Here is a 19,061-nt window from a genome sequence, read left to right as displayed (position 1 = left end):
TCGCCTCCTCGCGGCGCTCGGCCGGGCTGCGTGCGCGTGCGGGGGCTCGGAGAGGACGCGCCATGGTCTTCCTCACGGGGCAGCTGTGGCTGCGGAACCGCGTCACCGACCGCTACTGGCGCATCCAGGAGGTGCTGCGGCACGCGCGGGTGAGTCGGCCGCGCGCCCCGGCCCGGCCCCCCCGCGCCCGCGCCCCCCGCGCGCCGCCCGCCAACCGCCGCCCTTGTCTCCCCGCAGCACTTCCGGGGCCGCAAGAACCGCTGCTACCGCCTGGCCGTGCGCGCCGTCACCCGCGCCTTCGTCAAGTGCACCAAGGCCCGCGCGCGCAGGAAGGCGCACATGCGCACGGTGAGCGGGCCGTGCGGGGCGGGCGGGCTGCTCCTTGACCCCGCCGCGTCGTCCCCGGATCCCCACGCTGCGGATGGCTTTCCACACAGGCCCTGCGAGCTGCTGCTGCTGCTGAGTTCGGGGCTGAGGGAGCGGAGGTTCTTCTGTGGGGTCCCTCCCTCCTCTTCGTCCGCAGCCTCCTCAGGGATCAGCGTCCGTCCTCCTTCTCCCCCCTCCCCACTCACGGTGTCCAGGGATCTCCCAGCACGTCTTGAGAGTGGGCATTTATTCAAGCCGGCGTGAAGATGATTGAAATGCTTGCTTGTGTTAGGGGCTGGAGAGAGAGCATGGAGGTAGGGCATTCGCCTCGCATGCCGAAGGACGGTGGACACACACACACGTGCACGCACACGCGCGCCTGCCAGGAGCATACACACACACACACACTTCGTGCCTGCCAGGAGCATTTGCCTCGCATGCAGAAGGAACCCCTGAGCGCTGCTGGGTGTGACCCAAACTCCCCCTCAAAAAAAGAAACGTGTGTGTTTGGGGCCATAGTCTAACTGCAGAAGGAAAGTTACTTAGCACATGGAGTTCAGTTCTCAGAACCATATTGTCCCCACCCTCCCAGCTTGCCCAGAGTGATTTGAGCATAGATGGGTGTGGCCCCAAAGCCAAAAATAAGGGACGCAGTGTTTGGGGATCGAGTTAAAGCTCTTGCTTTGTATCCAGGGGTCTCAAACTCAATTTACCTGGGGGCCGCAGGAGGCAAAGTCGGGGTGATCCTTGAGTGCAAAGTCAGTAGTAAGCCTTGAACATTGGGAGGTGTGACCCAAACAACCAAAACAAAACAAAACAAAAAAAGATTCCTCTAGGGCAGTGCCACAAAATGTTTGAGACCCTTGGTATAGGCGGATACTCATTAGATCCTGATGGCCTGATCCTAGCAACAGGTAATCCCTGAGTGCAGAGCCAGGAGTAAGTCCTGAACACATGTAGATATGGCCCAAAACCAAAAAAAAAAAAAACAAAACAAAAAAGGAGTGGAGTATTTATGTTGTGGGGGGAGGGGAACTATGATATCTGCGGGTACACGGGGCTTATTTCTGGGTTTGGTCAAACCCAAGGCATCCGATGGCGAGGCCAGTGCCTTATCTGTTGTACTGTCGCTCCTTGCCCACTCAATGGACTTCCTTAAGGTTGGATGGGATTGAGTCACACCAGGAGCGCTCAGGGCTCTGGTGGTACCAGGATCAGACCTTCGCTGACTACATAAGATGAGCATCTTGCCTGCTGTACTATTTCTCCAGCCTCCATAAGAATTTTTTTAAAATCTTACTTGGAAAAAAAAGAAAAAAAAAATCTTACTTGGGGTAAGGGCAGATAGTTCAAGGAACTGGCATGTAAATGCAGGAGATCCAGGGTTGATCCTGGCACCACATGGTCCTTAATACTATGCACAGAGCCTGGTGATCCAGAAACGAACCTAGAAAAATGAAGTGTGGGGCTAGAGACCAAGCACATTGGGTAGGGTGCTTGTCGTGCTGGCTCAGGTTCATCCCTGTACATGATAAAAGTGGCCCCCAGATTATAGCTACACTCAAGCCTATTAGAGCCAGGTGTGGCCTCTCCAAATATTTACTCTATGTAGACTTTCTTTTTTGACTGATCAGTCCTATTCAGAATCTTTCACACCTTCTTTCTGGAACTTGTCCTGTAGTGCTTAGACTGTCTTGGGTCCAGGCAGTTGCAGTCAGGCCTCACCTTCCTCCCTCCTTCCCTTCTACTAGGCATTTTGTGTGGTGGGGAATTGGGCCATAAACAGTGATGTTTAGGAACTACCAGTGCTTGCGGGACTGAGTGTTGCTGATGATCTAGCTGAGGTCGGCTGCACCCCATGCTGTCTTGTTTTGGTTTTGGCTTAGGATTTAGGCTTGGCGCTGAACTCGGTTATCACTCTTTTTGTTTTTGGACCAGCCGTGGCTCTACACTCAGATTATTTCTGGTGGTGTTGAGGTACTATATTGGGTGCCAAGGATTGAACTGTGTACAAGGCAAGTGTCCCACCTACTATGATATTCCTAGAGGCCTTGGACACCTTGTGGAATGGCACCATTTGGGATGCTGGGGATCAAACCCAGATCAGCCACATGCAAAGCAAGTGCCTTACCCACTGTACTATCTGTTCAGCTCTAAGAATAATACTAAGCTTACTATTGTTTTCTTCAGCTCTGGATCAATCGAATCACCGCTGCTTCCCAGGAGCATGGCCTAAAGTACCCAGCCTTCATTATCAATTTAATTAAGGTATGGATGAGCTTTCGGGCCTGCTGCCCTGGAGGTCAGAAGCTCCTGTACTTCTTCCACTGTGTAGGGGTCACTCAGCATCCCCTAGAAATCTATTAAGTGAGGGGCCGGAGAGATAGCATGGAGGTAATGCGTTTGCCTTGCATGCAGGACAGTGGTTCGAATCCCGGCATCCCATATGGTCCCCTGTACCTGCCAGGGGCGATTTTTGAGTGCAGAAACAGGAGTAACCCCTGAGCACTGCCCAGTGTGACCCAAAAACAAAACAAAACAAAAGAAATGTATTAAGTGAGCCAAAGAAGTACCCCACCCCCTTGCTAACTGTGCCCAAGGCCTCTACCATCATTAAAACCTAGTGTGTCGTCACCTACATGGGGAAATACTGGCTTACAGAACCTGGCCTGGCTAACCCAGCCATATTTGGCTGTTCTCAGGGCTTACTCCTGGCTCTGTTCAGGAGTCTTCAGACCTGCTTGGGGGGGGGGGGGGGACATATGTGGTGCCAGGGACTAAACTTAGGTCAGTGTTTTTTTTTTTTTTCTGGTGGTGGTATTACTGTGTGTTTTTTTTTTGTTTGTTTTTGTGTTTTTGGTGGTGATTGGGGGTTTGGGTCATAGCATCAATGATCAGAAATCATGCAGTGCACGAAATCAAACCTCAGGTATTTTTGAGAGGGGCCATGGGGGTATTTGGGCCCCACTTGAAGTATTTGGATTACTACTGGCTCTGTACTCTGGAGTCATACTTGGCAGCTTGGAGGGGGATATGGGGGGTCTTGGGAAGGCAGGATTATATAGGACACTGAGGCTTAAACCTGGTCAGCTGCTTGCAAGCCATCGCCCTCCACTGTCAGTCCTGGGCATTGGCAACTTAATGAAGTCCGTTTTTCTAGACTGGGTTTCTGGCTTCTTTGGGGTTTTATCACACTCGCTTTGTTCTTACCATGCTGGTAATGAAATGGGAAATGTCATTTAGTGCTAGGAATTCCTTATCTGGGGAAGAAGATGGAAACACTCTCTGTAGGGCTGGAGAAATAGTCCAGGGGTTAAAGCACTTGGCTTGTTTTTGACCAAGCCTGTTTCTGTCCCCACTACCATAGGTCCTGAGAGCCTGTGGTATGGGCAGAGAGCTGGTAGAGAGAGTCCTCTTTCCTGACACCCATCATCCCTGTGTTCCTCAGTGGATTGCTGATGTCTGGGTGCTGTATCTGAGTGCGGCACATAGTGGAGTGAATTTCTGCAAATTGACAGCAGGGCCAGACCATGCCACCTTCTCCCCTGGTGGCTGCTTGTCTGCTCTGCAGACTTTTTTTTTGTTTTGTTTTTTGGGCCACACACGGTGCTCAGGGGTTCCTCCTGGCTATCTGCTCAGAAATAGGTCCTGGCAGGCACGGGGGACCATATGGGACACCGGGATTCGAACCAACCACCTTTAGTCCTGGATCAGCTGCTTGCAAGGCAAACGCCACTGTGCTATCTCTCCGAGTCCTGCTCTGCAGACTTATAGGCTGTTTGTTCATCGGTTCTCTGGAGAGAAACTGCCTGTTGAGTTGATCTATGACTCTGCCTGGCTTTCCTAGGATTTGGGACTGCCAGTTCTTCATAAAACTCGGTCTTATGGGCCCGGAGAGATAGCACAGCTGCGTTTGCCTTGCAAGCAGCCGATCCAGGACCAAAGGTGGTTGGTTGGAATCCGGATGTCCCATATGGTCCCCAGTGCCTGCCAGGAGCTATTTCTGAGCAGACAGCCAGGAGTAACCTCTGAGCACCACCGGGTGTGGCCCAAAACGAAACAAAACAAAACAAAAAACTCAAAGTGCTGTGATTTCCTCTTCTCCAGGCCTTGGGGTAGGGGCCTCATTACCTCTGCAGACTGCACCCATCCCTGATGTCACCCTAGAGCCGCTTCTGAGGTTCACGACTGACTCTGGTTCTTTTCCAGTGCCAGGTGGAGCTCAACAGGAAAGTCCTTGCTGATCTTGCCATTTATGAACCAAAGACTTTTAAATCTCTGGCTGCTTTGGCCAAAAGGCGGCGAGAGGAAGGTTTTGCTGCTGCCCTTGGGGATGGGAAGGAACCGGAAGGCGTGTTCTCCAGAGTGGTACAGTACCGCTGAACAGAGATACTTCCTGCTGCCTGCCCTCCTCTATGTGGCACAGAGGAGGTTGCCCACAAACCCCACACTGGACCCAGGGACAGGAAAACAGATGCCGGTTGCCCTATGTCGTGTAAGTGGGATTCCATCTCTGCGCACTTCATATTAGCAGGTGGAAGGCCCAGTCTCCTGTCTGCTGAGTCCCGGATCCAGATACAGCGCGGACTGCAAATAAAGCGAGTATGGTACCGGGGACTGTAAGCTCTGTTCTCTGCACTGTTGGCTGACGCATGTAGGGCCGTGCCTTTGCATGTGGCAGAGGAGTCTGCACCTGGCCCACACCCTGCCACCCTCCACTAATTATCTGCAGCAGGGGTCCTCGGGGGCTCACTGGAGACACAGGCAGGGCGGTGCTGTGGGGACTAGACTCCACTGCCTGCGAAAACCCCATTCCGCCCACTTCCCCAGAAGTTGTGGTTGCTGGTTCCCACCTGTCAAATATGTATTCCTACAGAGCCTGTGCCTTGTGTCTGCAGCTCACCACCTTTGGGGCACACCAAAGGCTTGGGAAGCAGTTGTGCTGCAGCTTGTCATGCCCCTGTAATTAGTGCCTCCCCTTCCATCAATGTCCACTAGGAGTCTAGCCCTTCACGTCTTCAATCACCCAACTATCTGTATACGTGGTGACAGATTCTTGGAAGGGATGGGGACAGGATTCAGGTCACACCCAGCAGAGTTGCAGATTACTTCGTGTGGTAATTAGTACTCTGGGGTGCTAAGGGTCTAACCTGAACTGGATCTCCAGCCCCTGAAACCTCTTAATTTCGTTTTTTCTGATTTTTTTTGGCCACCACCTTGAGTGGTGCTCAAGGGTTACTCCTGGCTCTGAGCTCAGAAATCACTCCTGGCAGATTTGGGGGACCATATGGGATACTAGAGACTGAACCAAGGTAGACCATGCAAGGCAGATGCCCTCCCCACTGTACTAGCACTCCAGGATTGGTCCCCATATGGATTGGGGGGAACCATACAGTCCCAGAGATTGGCCCAGGTCTCTGGTATGCAGAGCCTTGTGCTCTTGTCCACTGAACTACTGCTGACCCTTGCCTTAGCCTCTGTACTTAACTCCTGCCTCAGTGTTGTTGAGTAAAAGCCCTTGGAATGTGATGGGATTGTGGGGGTGGGCCTTTCTCCTCCAGCTCCATCATGCATCTGCAACCCCCTACACCTGGCAGTCTGCAGGTTCAGGATAGTGGTGGGTAGAAAACTCACAGGCATTCAAGCTTCAGGAGACATCAGCTTTATTCAGGGCCCTAGCCACCACATGGGGCCTATCCTGCCAGCTCTCTCTTGCTGACTCCATCAATCCTCCAAACTCTCTGTCCCTCAGGTAATCTTCAAACCTCCCAAAGATCCCTCCCAGAAAAAAAACCCTTAACCTAAGGCAAAGTTATGTAGAAGATGGGGTAACATTGTGGTTTTGGATTTAGTATGGAACCTGCACTGTTTCTGAAAATCAAGAGCTGCTACAGCCTACTAAGATTTGGACAGCTGTTTGGTTTCCAATATTTTCTCGGAGCATAATGCCAGGCTTAGGAGGAAACAAATTAGACTGTCCAGAGCCTTAGAGTTGTCATAGGTAAACACCAGAAGTTAGCATATAGCACTTGCGGTGGACAAAGCAGCAGCAGAAAACTTAGCTGCCACCACGGAGTTGAGAGGACTCAGGCTAGTTCTGGCTTGAGTTCTGGGGTCTGAACCCTTCACCCAACCCTATGAATTCACTGAACACAATGCTGCTGGCTCACAGGGCATTTCCTAACAAGTCTCCAAGTATGGCCAGTTCCAAGTCTGTGCTTATAGGATTACCTCAAGTCCACTGGGAAGGAGTCCAGACAATGGGAAATGGAACTCAGTCCTGTACACCCCAACATCATAGCCAATCCCAAAGTACTCTTGTTGGTGGGACTGTTGGGAATGAGGAGCACAAAGCCCAGCTTTGTAAATGATGCTGAAGTCAGAGCCTATGACGTAGAGATCAGATTCAGGGTGAGTAGAGCACTGAAGCTTCACCAGGCTGGTTCGATGGCAGTGGTTCATGAGAACTTAACGTTAGTATCACAAAAGTTGGTAAAAAACAAACAAACCCCATGCTCAATTTGACGGGCTTTAAAAAAAAAAAAAAAAAGAAGCCTCCACCAACTACTTCCTGGAGGGTAACTCAGTTTATTATAGGTGGAAGGGGGTATTTGTATTAGGGAAGAGTGGATTCTGTCAACCAACCGGTAAGCTGTGAGAGGGAATTCAAACTGGGTGTGCGCGCTTAAAGTGATCAGCTACAGGGAGGGGCAGCACTAAGGTGACCCACCCATCAATATTCCTAATTGGGCTTGGGCGATCCTGCCTTCCCCGGGCTCTGGTTATGCCTTTCAACACTGCCTCCTTCCGGGCACTATAAGCCCCATTGTTCACGCTGAGCTTCTCCCCAGGTCCTCACCTGCATTCCTCACCACGCGATGACCGACCGACCATTCAGCTGACCCAGTTCCTCTTTTGGCCCATATAAGCACTATTGTAAAGCAAAGGGTTCCCCACTGGTTTCTGTATTTTGGGGGGACATCCAGCAGTGCTCAAGGCTTAATCCTCTGTCCTGCACTCAAGGACCACTCCTGTGGAGGGGCTGTTAACAATGTTTTTCTAGTTCTTCCCATTCCTAATATTCCCAAACTGAGTGCTGAGACAACATCTCCTGGGAGGTCACAGTCCCTGAGCCACAACCCCAGGTGATCTATCGAGCCCTGGCTGTCTCCTGCATCTGGCTTTTACTTTTACTGTCTATCGCTGTGCCTGCGATGTGTGGTCTGGTGCTGCGGCTTAGTCCAGTCACAGGTGGCAGTGCTGTGACCGGCCAAGCTCTGCTCTGGTCCAGCAAACTCCCAACTCTGCCTACAGGTCATTGCTCTGGAGGCTGGGATCTCCGGAGAAAAGTGGGTCCCGCGGAAGCTCAATGCTCTGGAGTTGCAGGTTCCCCCAGGGCAGCCCACACCCGGGTGCTTGTGCCTGCAGCAGCGCACAGCTTCCCGCCCCCCACGTGGGAATCCACAGCCCTGAGCTGATGCCCACACCGTGCCCGTCCTCGGCCGGAGTGAGGTCAGGGCAGGTCAGGACCGGAAGTGCAAATGCCAATAAAGTCTCAGCGAGAAGCCGCCGCTACGGCATCGGAAAGGGACTTATTGCGCCGCGCGCTCGGGGGGCCAGCCTGGGGCCGAGAAGGACAGGCCGGACGCCCAGGCGGGTCGCAGAAACGGGTCCGATCCCGGCCATCACAAACGGGGCCTGCCTGCCGGGAGTCAGCCCGGGCCGCCGCGGGTGTGGCCCGAAGCCCCAAGATTCGCGGTCGAAGGCCTGGCATCGGGCGGCTACGCAGCGGCGGGGAATGAAGCTGGGGGGCCCGGCTGAGTGCCAGGACCAAGTCAGACGCCGGAGCGGGCGTCCGCGTCCAATTCAGGGCCCGGCGTTCCCGCCGCATCCCCGCGCTCCGACCCAGGCCTGGCCTAAGGTCCTAGCCCGGCCGGCTCCTTCGTCCTCCCGCGCAGCCCCGATTCCCCGGAGACACGCTGCACTGCAGGCGGGGAAGGGGGGGGGTCCGAGGCCGGCTGGTCTCGCTTTAACGAGCGCGAGAAGAAACGAGACGCGGCGCGTAGGTGACTCCTTCCGGGTCAAAGGGCGGGCCGGCACGGACCCCTTCCGGGCCGCGAGGCTCCCTGGGTAACGAGCCCGCCCCCGCCCGCTCCGACTCCCTGCGTCGGCGGCTTCCGCCGCGTCGTGGACGGACGTGCGGCGCGGCCAATCGCGTGCGAGCGACGTCACGACGCACGGCGGCCCGGCCAATGGGGCGCGGCGGGGCGGGCCGCGCCGGACGTCGGGCGTCTCGAGGAGCCGCCCTGCCGGGAAGGAGCCGACGGGGAGGCAGCGCGCAAAATGGCGGCGGCGGCGGCGGCGGCGGCAGGGGCGGCCGGGGCGGCGGGGGCCGGGGCCGGGACGCCGGGCCCGGCGGGGCCCTTGGCGGCGTCGGGGGCGGCGGCGCCGGGGGCGGCGGCGGGCGGCGGCGCGGGCGCCGGGGCGCAGGGCGTGCTGATCGGCGACCGGCTGTACTCGGGGGTGCTCATCACGCTGGAGAACTGCCTGCTGCCCGACGACAAGCTGCGCTTCACGCCGTCCATGTCGAGCGGGCTGGACACCGACACCGAGACCGGCCTCCGCGTGGTGGGCTGCGAGCTCATCCAGGCGGCCGGCATCCTGCTCCGCCTGCCGCAGGTGAGGCGCGCCCCGGGCCGGGCCGGGCCAGGACGGGCCCCTAGCCCCTTGCCCCTCCGCTGCCCGCCCGCCCGCCCGCTCCACCCGGCCCGCCTTCTCTCCGCGCTCGCAGGTGGCCATGGCGACCGGGCAGGTGCTGTTCCAGCGCTTCTTCTACACCAAGTCCTTCGTGAAGCACTCCATGGAGGTGAGCCGCGCGCGGGCCGGGCGGGGGTCCTGCGGGGCCCGGGCCTCGCACCGAGCCCTGAGCCTGTCGTGTCCCCTCCCTCCCGTGCCCAGCAAGTGTCGATGGCCTGCGTGCACCTGGCCTCCAAGATCGAAGAGGCCCCCCGGCGCATCCGCGACGTGATCAACGTCTTCCACCGCCTGCGGCATCTGAGAGAGAAGAAGTAGGTGACGCCGCTCGTCCCGCCCGTCCGGGGACCGCACGCTGGCTGGCCGTACTCCGAGCCTGCCCTAGGCTGACGAGTAGGGCCGACGAGCCCCAGGGACTCCCACCTGAGCGCTGCAGTGTGCTCCTGGGATTGGCTGCGAGAGGATCCCTGGCGATCTTCCCCAGCCCGCACCCGTCTCTGGAACAAACGGCCAAGCCTCTCAGTTCCACTTAGCACGGAGCCTTCCCATTGGATGGCTTCTTTCGGGCGGGGCTTGTTGAAGCCACAGCTGGTGGTCCTCAGGGGTTGCTCCTGGATGAGTGCTCCGAAATGGCTCCTGGCAGGCTTGGGGACCCTATGGGACGCCGGGAAATCCGACCCAGCTCCGAGCCTTCCCGTTTGAGACCCTCCTTTCTCCCGGGATTTACCATGGACCTGAAAACCCAGCCTCTGTAGATGGGTGCTGAGAGGAGTCAGCCTGTGAGGGCTGAGGTTTCAGGGAAATGGTTTCTGAGTTGAAGGAAGGGAACTTTTCATTGTCCGCTTTACATTCCCTGCCCCAGGAAGGTGTGGACAGGTCACGGCCCCTCTGCTGACCTTGTGCTTGTCCTCTAGGAAACCTGTGCCTCTGCTGCTAGACCAAGATTACGTCAATTTAAAGAACCAGATCATAAAGGCCGAGAGACGTGTTTTGAAGGAGCTGGGTTTCTGTGTCCACGTGAAGCACCCTCACAAGGTGGGTCCAAGTCCTCCCCCCTTTGGCGGCAGGGCTGCTGCTGCCCCCCGCACACAGGACTGAACTCTGTACAGGACTCGGCGTGTCTTCCTTCTTTGGCTGGTTGATTTCTCTAATCTTGTATTGTCTGCTAATTCTTTTTTCTTGCTGGTTAATTTTTACTGGGTTTTTTAAAACTAGTTTTCACAACAGCATCTTTTATTTTCGTCTTTCGAAAATAGTGATGAGCTTAGAACAGCAGAATCTTGTTTGCTTGCTTATTTATTGGAGTTGGCCACACTGGCATTGTTCAGGGATTACTCCTGGTTTTGTGCTCGGGACTCACTCCTGACTTGGGGGAGCACAAGGGATGCTGGGAATCAAACCCGGGTTGACCACGTGTGTACAGGGTGAATCCCTTATTCTATTGCTTCAGTCCCAAAACTCTTTAAAAGAGATTGCTCTCGGGGGCCCAAAAGATAGCGTGGAGGTAAGGCATTTACCTATTTACCTTTCATACAGAAGGTCATTGGTTCAAATCCTGGCATCCCATATGGTCCCCCAAGCCTGCCAGGAGCGATTTCTGAGCGTGAATCCAGGAGTAACCCCTGAGCACTGCCGAGTGTGACCAAAAACAAAAAAAAAAAAAAGGAAAGAAAGGGCCCGGAGAGATAGCACAGTGGTGTTTGCCTTGCAAGCAGCCAATCCAGGACCTAAGGTGGTTGGTTCGAATCCCGGTGTCCCATATGGTCCCCCGTGCCTGCCAGGAGCGATTTCTGAGCAGACAGCCAGGACTAACCCCTGAGCACCGCCGGCTGTGGCCCAAAAACAAAAACAAAAACAAAACAAAAAAAAAAGAAAGAAAGAAAGAAAAAGAAAAGAAAAGAAAGAAAGAAATTGCTCTTTGCACTTTGGTTTTATCCCCCTTTGTCAGTTTGTTTCTGAACAACATATCTTCTCTGACTTTCTCAGATGAAATTCTTTTTTTTTTTTTTGGTTTTTTTGGGCCACACCCGTTTGACACTCAGGGGTTACTCCTGGCTATGCGCTCAGAAATCGCCCCTGGCTTGGGGGGGACCATATGGGACGCCGGGGGATCGAACCATGGTCCGTCCTACGCTAGCGCTTGCAAGGCAGACACCTTGCCTGTAGCGCCACCTTCCTGGCCCCTCAGATGAAATTCTTAATGTGAGGCTGGGGTGTGGACTCAGTGGCAGAGCACTGGCTGTGTGAGGCCCTGAGTTTGCTCCCTAACACTACAAAAAGGGGGACCACCAAGTGTGGATTGAATTCCATATATAGAATTTAAAGCTTTTTGGGACTGGAGAAACAGAACAATGGGCAAGCACTTGCCTTGCACGTGGCTGAGCCAGGTTCGATCGCAGGCACCCATCTGGTCCCTAGAACTCCATCAAGAGTAATTCCTGAGCACAGATCCGGGAGTATCCCCTGAGCATTGCTGGGTGTGGCCCTCAAAAAAACCAGAATTAAGAGGCTTTTCTGTGTGCTCAAGTTTCACACCATGTTTAAGTTGGTGGCTGAGGCAAGCTCAGTGCACTGGTGGAAAGCTGTCGAAGACAAGAAAGAATCCGCCTGTTCTTCCGCGCTTGTTGCTGCCCGGCTGCCCCACGCACTGGGCATGTATGTGACCAGGACACGTTGGAACCTAGCATGAGGCTATAGTTGCTGCATGGACACCCGCAGATCTGAGCTCTGCTTGCCGCAGGTTCTCGGTAATAACTGCCTGACCCGTATCTTCCAGATAATCGTTATGTACCTTCAGGTGTTAGAGTGTGAGCGTAACCAACACCTGGTCCAGACTTCATGGTGAGTTGACCTTCCTTGTTTCTGGGGAGCAGCAGGGCAGTGCAGGAGTGTGTCTGTGAGGCAGCTGGGCAGGGGGAGTCGGTCCCATGGCTGGCGCGGTTGTGGGCTAGACTTATCCCGTGCCCGCTGCTGCTGGGTCAGTCCCAGCTGCCTCAGGCACTGGCGGAACAGAAGGAAGGTGGCCTGCACCTGCCCTAGAGTGCTTCCCTTGGGGCTTGCCCCTGGCTTGGCGGCTCTGCCCCACACCCCTGGGCCTGGCGGGAGGGGTTCTGGGGCCGCAGCTGCTGCTGCCTGTGCCAGAGCCGCTCTAGGGACGAGCTTAGCTCTGGGCCCTTGGCGGCCTTTTCCCAGGGAGTTGAGTCGAGTCTTGCTGCCTGAATTGTCTGGTGCTATGCCCCGTGAGCAGAGAACCTGTTTTGACTTTTCTTTTCTGTACTCTTTCAATCGAAGGGTAGCCTGAGGGTAAGTGACTAAGACTTCTCCTCTACTGTCCAAGCGCTTTGGTGCAGGGACAGCAGCCGTCCTCCGCCATCCCGCGCAGGCTCTCCACCGAAGGCTCTAGATGGTGGTATGCGCACGATAGTCTAGTGCTGGCCCACTGCTGCTGTGGTTCTGACGATTGTGCTTCTTGTTAATCCTGTCGTGCTTTGGTAATTGTATCCAGTAGACCTGGTAACTGTTTTGATTTGAATTTTGTCCCTTTAAAAACTGCTGTACCCTGCGTTAAAGATGCAGTACCTTCCTCTCCCAACCAAATTCTCTGGAGAGCTCTAACGAATTGGCTGGCGGGGCTTCAGACTAGATGGGGTCATAGCCTTGACTTTCGGAAGTGCAAAGGCTGCTATTTTCAGCGGCTAAAGATTGACACAGTGTGTTAAAAGGTATGCATCTTTAAATCACTCGTGGACACTCTTTTTCATATTGTAACTTAAAGTATAGCCGTGATATGTCTGTTTTTAAGGACTTCATTTCCTTGTTTGAACACTTAAAAACGCAATGGATTAATGATTATTATTTTGAATATTGAAATTCATTATCAGAAACAAAAGTACCGATGATTTTGCATATACAGTGTTGGGACCGAATGTTTGCAATGTTCTGGGACACGTGGCCCTGGTGCTGTCACTCATCTGCTCCTGTCACAGAGATGAGCAGAAAGAATGTACTTTACTTTGGGAAATCTAAATGTGTCTGGGTAGCACCTTGGCCGGGATTTGGGCACGGATGTGGGGCCTGGGTGGGTGGGGCGGGGGGTTGGGCAGTCACGACTTCACCGGGCCTACCTGCCTGCGAGTGCCCTGGACCCCCAGGTGCTCCTCGCTGGGCATGCGGGGACATGGAGTGTATGGTATGACTTGTCCAACTGTTCTTGTGAAATGCAGCTTCTGTTTTTGTAACATCGATCAAGCCAGTAGAGTTCTAATTTTAGTTTAAATCTTAGAGAAATAATGTATTTAAAGAAAAGTGTTGAAAGTGTCCATTTTGAAACTCTTTAAAAGCCCTTTAAATTGCAAATGTTTTGTATTTCATCTTCCCTGAAACTGTACTGATTGTGTCATGCCTGTAGTGTCTGTTGCTTCTGTCTGATCTTATGAATGTTCATTTGAAGACTCCTTGTTGCACTGGGACAGTTTGGAACGGCTCTTTGATAAGCCTGAGAAGAGGACTTCCCTTTGGGTACTGAGCCTTCTTCCTCTGCGTGATGTCCCCATGCACCCCAAGGCGTCTCTATCCCCTTTTCCAAGAGTGGACTCCCTTGAGAAGAAGGGTCTGGCTGCGGAGCCACCGAGACGGACCTGCAGACTTGGAGAAGCGCCTTGGAGAAGCCTTCGCGGCCCCTTTGCCCTGCCAGCTCATTGAGTTTGCATGTTTCTCTGCACTATGGAGCTTGAACCTTTAGATTTCTCTGACCCGGTCTGGTACCATTTAACCACGGTAGTAGACTCATCTTTCCGAGCATTGTGCTTTGCATGAGAGCAGGCCAGAAGGAGAGGGAAAAGTAAAGTTAAAAGTCGGTTCTCTTCATAGCAACACATATTGTTTGACATTCAGCCAGCTTTTCCATTTTTTTTCCCCAACAATTTCCCTGTTTTCTTGCCCGGTATTCATAATCAGTTGCCAGATCCTCGCTGAACCCTAGAGACTGGCCGGGTTGTCGGGCAACCTTAGAGAACTAGTGACCGCTAGAGTAGACGGTGCAGATGGGTTCTCCAAGTGCTGGGTGGGCCTTGCAGTTCGCCTGTGTTGCCTTGCAGGAACTACATGAACGACAGCCTGCGCACCGACGTCTTCGTCAGGTTCCAGCCCGAGAGCATCGCCTGCGCCTGCATCTACCTTGCTGCTCGCACCCTGGAGGTGAGCCCGACTCTCCCCACTTCCCTGTGCCCTGGGGTGGCACCCAGGCTGTTCTGAGCCAATGCCTATGTATTCACAGATCCCTTTGCCCAATCGTCCCCATTGGTTTCTTTTGTTTGGCGCAACTGAAGAAGAAATTCAGGAAATCTGCCTAAAAATCCTGCAGCTTTATACTCGGAAAAAGGTTGGTGCCTCTTTACGTAATAATGTGCCTCTGTATTAGACTGAACATGCCTTTGGGGTTTTTGGTGGTAGTTGGGTCAAAAACCCCTGGTGATGTGCAAGGCTGGCACCCTCCCTGCTGTGCTGCGGCCCCTTCTCTGACAGCGGGTTTGATTCGCTCAGGTTGACCTGGCGCTCCTGGAAGGGGAAGTGGAGAAGAGAAAACACGCCATCGAAGAGGCAAAGGCCCAAGCCAAGGGGCTGCTGCCTGCAGGCACGCAGGCTCCAGACCACGCTTCGGGCTTCTCTCCTGCCCCCAAGCCGGGTGAGTGTCTGGTTGCATGCGGCTTTGTTTTCTGCTACATTCACCCTCCATGCCGGATCTTGGGGGTCGGCTCTAGCAGCAAGGAGAAGCAAGACACGGTGATCTCTCAGCCAGATGTGTTTTCCTGAGGGCTGCTCTGGGAGATAGGGACAGGCTGCTTGGCTCCTGGCACACATGTGGTCAGACAGGGTCAGCCAACCAGCGTGGGGCACTTACTTGGCTCATCGATCTCAGTTGGGTTTTGTTTGTTTGTTTGTTTGTTTTTTTTTTTTTGGTGGTTTTTGGGTCACACCCGGCAGCGCTCAGGGGTTATTCCTGGCTCCAGGCTCAGAAATTGCTTGCTCCTGGCAGGCACGGGGGACCATATGGGACGCCGGGATTCGAACCGATGACCTCCTGCATGAAAGGCAAACGCCTTACCTCCATGCTATCTCTCTGGCCCCTCAGTTGGGTTTTTAAGGGGTTTTTTGAGTGGGGACACGCCCAGCGTTGCTCCAGGATCACCCCTGGCAGGCTCAGGCGCCGTTGTGGGGTTAGCAGGACTTGAACCGGGATCAGCCAAGTGCCAGACAAATGCCCTCCCTACTGTGCTCTCGCCTGGTCCCAAATCTCAGCAGTTTAACTGGTAGTTGTTGGTTTTCTGAACAGCGGAATCGCCCAAAGAGGGCAAAGGGACCAAGGCTTCCCCACTCTCGGCCAAGAGCACCAAGAGGAAAGCAGAGGGTGCCAAGAAGGCCAAGGGCCACAGCCCGCCCAACGGGTGAGTGTGAGGGCCAGGCTGGCAGGCTGGCAGGCTGGGCCGCCTGTAGCATCCCTGGGCCTCTGATGCCCTCTGACCACCACTTTGCTCTCAGCTTGCCCAAGAGCCACGGGAGCCGTAGTCGGAGTGGGAGCCGTGAGCAGAGCTACTCGAGGTCCCCGTCTCGGTCCGCTTCTCCTAAGAGGAGGTGGGTGCCAGCTGGAGGTCTGGGTGGGGTGGCAGTGGCAGCCTCCGCAGGGACTCTCTTCCCATGGTAGGACCCAGCTGGGAGTGGGGTGGGCTGGCGGCCTAAGCAGGAGCTCCCTCCCCGCAGGAAAAGCGAGAGCGGCTCCACATCGGGCGGGTCCAAGTCCCACAGCCGCTCTAGAAGCCGCAGCGACTCCCCGCCCAGGCAAGCGCACAGGGGCGCCCCTTACAAGGCCTCCAAGGTCCGGAGCTACCGCAAGGCCAAGGACTGCAAGTGCCCCCCTCAGAAGCCCCCCGCCTCCCGCAGCCGCAGCTCCTCCCGCTCCAGGAGCCACTCCCGGGAGCGCCCCGACCACCCCCACCCTGGCAAGTACAAGAAGAAAAGCCACTACTACCGGGAGCAGCGGCGGGACCGTGAGCGTTCACGCTCTTATGAACGCACCGAGCGGACGGGCCATCGCTACGAGCGGGAACGGGAGCGGGACCACCCCGGGCACAGCCGACACCGGAGGTGAGGCCGGTCTGAGGGGAAGCAGGGTACCGCTCGGACTGGCCTAACTTGCCGCCTGACAGTCTCTTCCTAGCCACGGCGGCCCTGTGGTGGGAGATGGGGATCCGAGGCTGGGCCCGTGAGAGGCATCAGGCTGGGCCAGGACCCCTCAGCAGCTGCTGTGGATGGCCCGTGTGGTCCCAGTAGGGGGCCTTGGTGCTAGCGACAGCCTGTCTCGCCGTTCCCGAACCCACAATTACGTCGAACCAAGAAAATGACTTCTAGAACCTTCTTCGCCTATATTAGGCTGTACTTATATGTACATATTTTGCAGTGTTTCACAAGGAGAGAGTGGCCTTAATGGCCCCTTAGTCTCTATTCACATTGTAAATAAACGTGTTTCATACAAGTTGAAGCTATTGAAGAAAACTCAGAACTTGAATCTTGTCAGCTGACAACTTGTGTAGAGAATTCTGATTTTTCCAATGTGAGGGTGTTTAGATCTGTGTGGCAAAGTCGTCTATTTTTATCTGCGACGCTGAGTGCAGGCACCAGCTACTAAATAGAGACATTTCCTATATATGCATTTTATGTGGTTAATAAACTCTGCTCAGGACATTTGGAATGTTGAAGGATGTCGTTTGTCCTCTTGCTTGTTACCATGCACAGCCCGGGGAGCTCTGGTGGGGTGTCTGCTGTGCCCCACCTCTAGGTTTCTTTCGCCTAGTGTTGGCTTGCTGGGGCCCCTGGCTTGGTTTTTGAGCTTTGGCATGCCTGGTGGCGCGGGTAGGGGGTGCGGTAGGTAGGACTTCACCATGCCTAAGTTCCTTCAATCCCCCCCCCCCCCTTGTTCTAACGAAGACTTGGCCCCAGGACAAATGTTTCCCCTGGGGAGGTTAATGGAGGCAAGCGCTAGCCAAGGAAGGACCATGGTTCGATCCCTAGGCGTCCCATATGGTTCCCCAAACCAGGGGCAATTTCTGAGCGCTTGCTTAGCCAGGAATAACCCCTGAGCATCAAATGGGTGTGGCCCAAAAAACAAATAAAAAAATAAATGTTTTGGGCCTGGAGAGAGAGCGCAGCGGCGTTTGCCTGGCAAGCAGCCGATCCAGGACCAAAGGTGGTTGGTTCAAATCCCGGTGTCCCATAGTCCCATATGGTATCCCGTGCCTGCAGAGCTATTTCTGAGCAGACAGCCAAGAGTAACCCCTGAGCATCGCCGGGTGTGGCCCAAAAACCAAAAAAAAAGTGTTTCCCCTCCCGTTTCTGGAAGGCCTTTCCTTGGGTCCAGGCTGAGAACTGGGGTCCAAGTCTGGAGAAAGGCTGAGGTGCTTGCCAGTACCCAAGGTGGTCTGCCCGACCCAGTTGCGCCGAGATGGGAGCTTCATAGGGCAAGCCCTGCGGCACCTGACCCTTGGCTTTGGGGGGGCTTCCCCTGACCCCGGCCAGGGGCGTCGTAGGCGGTCAGGGACACCCAGTGGTGTTCAGGCTACTCGTGGCTGTGCTCTGAGCAAGAGGCGCAGCCTATCCCACTGCTGGGGTTCAGGAGGCTGGGCACCCCGAGGGCTGGAGCGCCCCGCGCAGATCTCTGCCCCTGCAGTAGGAGCGAGCCCCCTGCCCAGCAAGGGGCCCGGCAGCGCAGCCCCGGTTCCCGCGAGCTCGCTCTGGGCCGCTGTGGGCGGCAGGCCCTGGCTCCGGCCTCCCGGGAGCGCGGAGCGCGGGGCGGGGCGGGGCCTGGGCCGGAAGCCGTCGCCTTCGGTCCGGGGGAACCTTCGCGCGGCGGCGGCTGCGACTCCGACTCGGCGTTCGGGGCCGGGCCGGAAGTGCCCGGGCGCGGAGTCGGAGTCGGAGTCGGCGCCGGCGCCCGGCCATGTCGCTGCTGCGCTGGACGCGCCGCCTGCTCGGGGCGGTACCCCGGGGGCCTGGGCCGCGGCCGGCAGCGGGAGCGCGCCGGGGCCTCGGAACGGGAGCGGGGCCCGGCGCCTCCCCCGCCGTCCCGGGCCCTGCGGCCCGCGGAGGCCTCGCGTCCGCCCTGTCGGCGCTGCTGGGCCGCCCGGCCCGCGCCCTCCCCTGCCCGGGCCCGCTGCCCGGCGGCCCCGCGCCCTGGGCGCCGCTGGAGCCGCTGCTGCTGCCCCGGAGCCCGTGGCTCGGCCCGCCGGAGCTGCTGCTCGGCGCCCGCCTCGGGCCCGCCCCGGCCCCGCACGACGCGCTCCGGTGCCCGGCGGCCCGCCCGCGTGCGCCCCGGCTGCGCTGCCGGAACGTGCTGAAGATCCGCCGGCGCAAGATGAACCACCACAAGTACCGCAAGCTGGTGCGGAGGACGCGCTTCCTGCGGCGCCGGGTCCGAGAAAGCCGCCTCAAGCGCAAGCAGGTGAGCCGCGGCCCGGGCCGGCCCCTGCGCCCTCGCGCCCCGGCACCCCGTGCAGCGCCCCTCCTCCTCCTCTGCCCCTGCAGGCCAAGTTCGAGAGCGACCTGCGGCGCATCTGGCTCAAGGCGGGCCTGAAGGAGGCCCCCGCCGGCTGGCAGACACCCAAGATCTACATCAAGGGCAAATGAGACGCGAGCCCCTCTCCTCTCACCGACACCGACACTTCGGACGACACCCCCCGCCTGCCTGGCCTGGCTCCCGCCCAGCCCCGATGCCTTTCGTGGGATGGACACACGAGTGGGGGAGTGCAGGGAAGGCCCCCAGGAGCCCTCTAAGCCACGTGGCGAGGCCTCCCTGCTGGCCCGAAAGTGCAGCTCTTTCTACACCAGAGAAGCCCTGTGGTTGCGGACTTTTGGGTGAAGGGGGTCGGGAACCCCAAATAAACTGTCCGGCA

General features: G+C 56.4%; 3 protein-coding genes across 3 annotated transcripts; all 3 read left to right on the top strand.

The window, feature by feature from the left end:
- Window positions 1–4,983, top strand: MRPL20 (mitochondrial ribosomal protein L20). The gene is made up of 4 exons (XM_049774535.1): window positions 1–149; window positions 238–348; window positions 2,557–2,634; window positions 4,576–4,983. The coding sequence occupies exons 1-4, from the start codon at window positions 63–65 to the stop codon at window positions 4,747–4,749; spliced, it is 450 nt and encodes a 149-aa protein (XP_049630492.1). The 5' UTR covers window positions 1–62; the 3' UTR covers window positions 4,750–4,983.
- Window positions 4,984–11,613: 6,630 nt separating this feature from the next.
- Window positions 11,614–16,871, top strand: CCNL2 (cyclin L2). Its single transcript, XM_049774521.1, has 7 exons — window positions 11,614–11,961; window positions 14,217–14,316; window positions 14,396–14,500; window positions 14,662–14,803; window positions 15,452–15,563; window positions 15,658–15,750; window positions 15,877–16,871. The coding sequence occupies exons 1-7, from the start codon at window positions 11,825–11,827 to the stop codon at window positions 16,262–16,264; spliced, it is 1,077 nt and encodes a 358-aa protein (XP_049630478.1). The 5' UTR covers window positions 11,614–11,824; the 3' UTR covers window positions 16,265–16,871.
- Window positions 16,872–18,109: 1,238 nt separating this feature from the next.
- Window positions 18,110–18,815, top strand: AURKAIP1 (aurora kinase A interacting protein 1). Its single transcript, XM_049774555.1, has 2 exons — window positions 18,110–18,610; window positions 18,694–18,815. Exons 1-2 carry the CDS (start codon window positions 18,110–18,112, stop codon window positions 18,793–18,795), a joined length of 603 nt encoding a protein of 200 aa, XP_049630512.1. The 3' UTR covers window positions 18,796–18,815.
- Window positions 18,816–19,061: the final 246 nt, after the last annotated feature.

The sequence above is a fragment of the Suncus etruscus genome, chromosome 6 (assembly GCF_024139225.1).
Source record: "Suncus etruscus isolate mSunEtr1 chromosome 6, mSunEtr1.pri.cur, whole genome shotgun sequence".
Lineage (NCBI taxonomy): Eukaryota > Metazoa > Chordata > Mammalia > Eulipotyphla > Soricidae > Suncus > Suncus etruscus.
The sequence above is the reverse complement of the archived record's forward strand: the minus strand, read 5'-3'. Positions and strand labels throughout refer to the sequence as shown.

What these genes read in the sequence shown, in the direction of transcription:
- MRPL20 (XM_049774535.1), top strand. Translation starts at nt 63, where the DNA reads ATGGTCTTCCTCACGGGGCAGCTGTGGCTGCGGAACCGCGTCACCGAC. An exon ending in GGAAGGCGCACATGCGCACG is followed by an intron (nt 349 to 2,556) that starts GTGAGCGGGCCG and finishes TGTTTTCTTCAG; the next exon opens with CTCTGGATCAATCGAATCAC. An exon ending in TCATTATCAATTTAATTAAG is followed by an intron (nt 2,635 to 4,575) that starts GTATGGATGAGC and finishes GTTCTTTTCCAG; the next exon opens with TGCCAGGTGGAGCTCAACAG.
- CCNL2 (XM_049774521.1), top strand. Translation starts at nt 11,825, where the DNA reads ATGGACACCCGCAGATCTGAGCTCTGCTTGCCGCAGGTTCTCGGTAAT. An exon ending in TTGCTGCTCGCACCCTGGAG is followed by an intron (nt 14,317 to 14,395) that starts GTGAGCCCGACT and finishes ATGTATTCACAG; the next exon opens with ATCCCTTTGCCCAATCGTCC. An exon ending in CTCTCCTGCCCCCAAGCCGG is followed by an intron (nt 14,804 to 15,451) that starts GTGAGTGTCTGG and finishes TTTTCTGAACAG; the next exon opens with CGGAATCGCCCAAAGAGGGC.
- AURKAIP1 (XM_049774555.1), top strand. Translation starts at nt 18,110, where the DNA reads ATGTCGCTGCTGCGCTGGACGCGCCGCCTGCTCGGGGCGGTACCCCGG. An exon ending in GCCGCCTCAAGCGCAAGCAG is followed by an intron (nt 18,611 to 18,693) that starts GTGAGCCGCGGC and finishes CTGCCCCTGCAG; the next exon opens with GCCAAGTTCGAGAGCGACCT.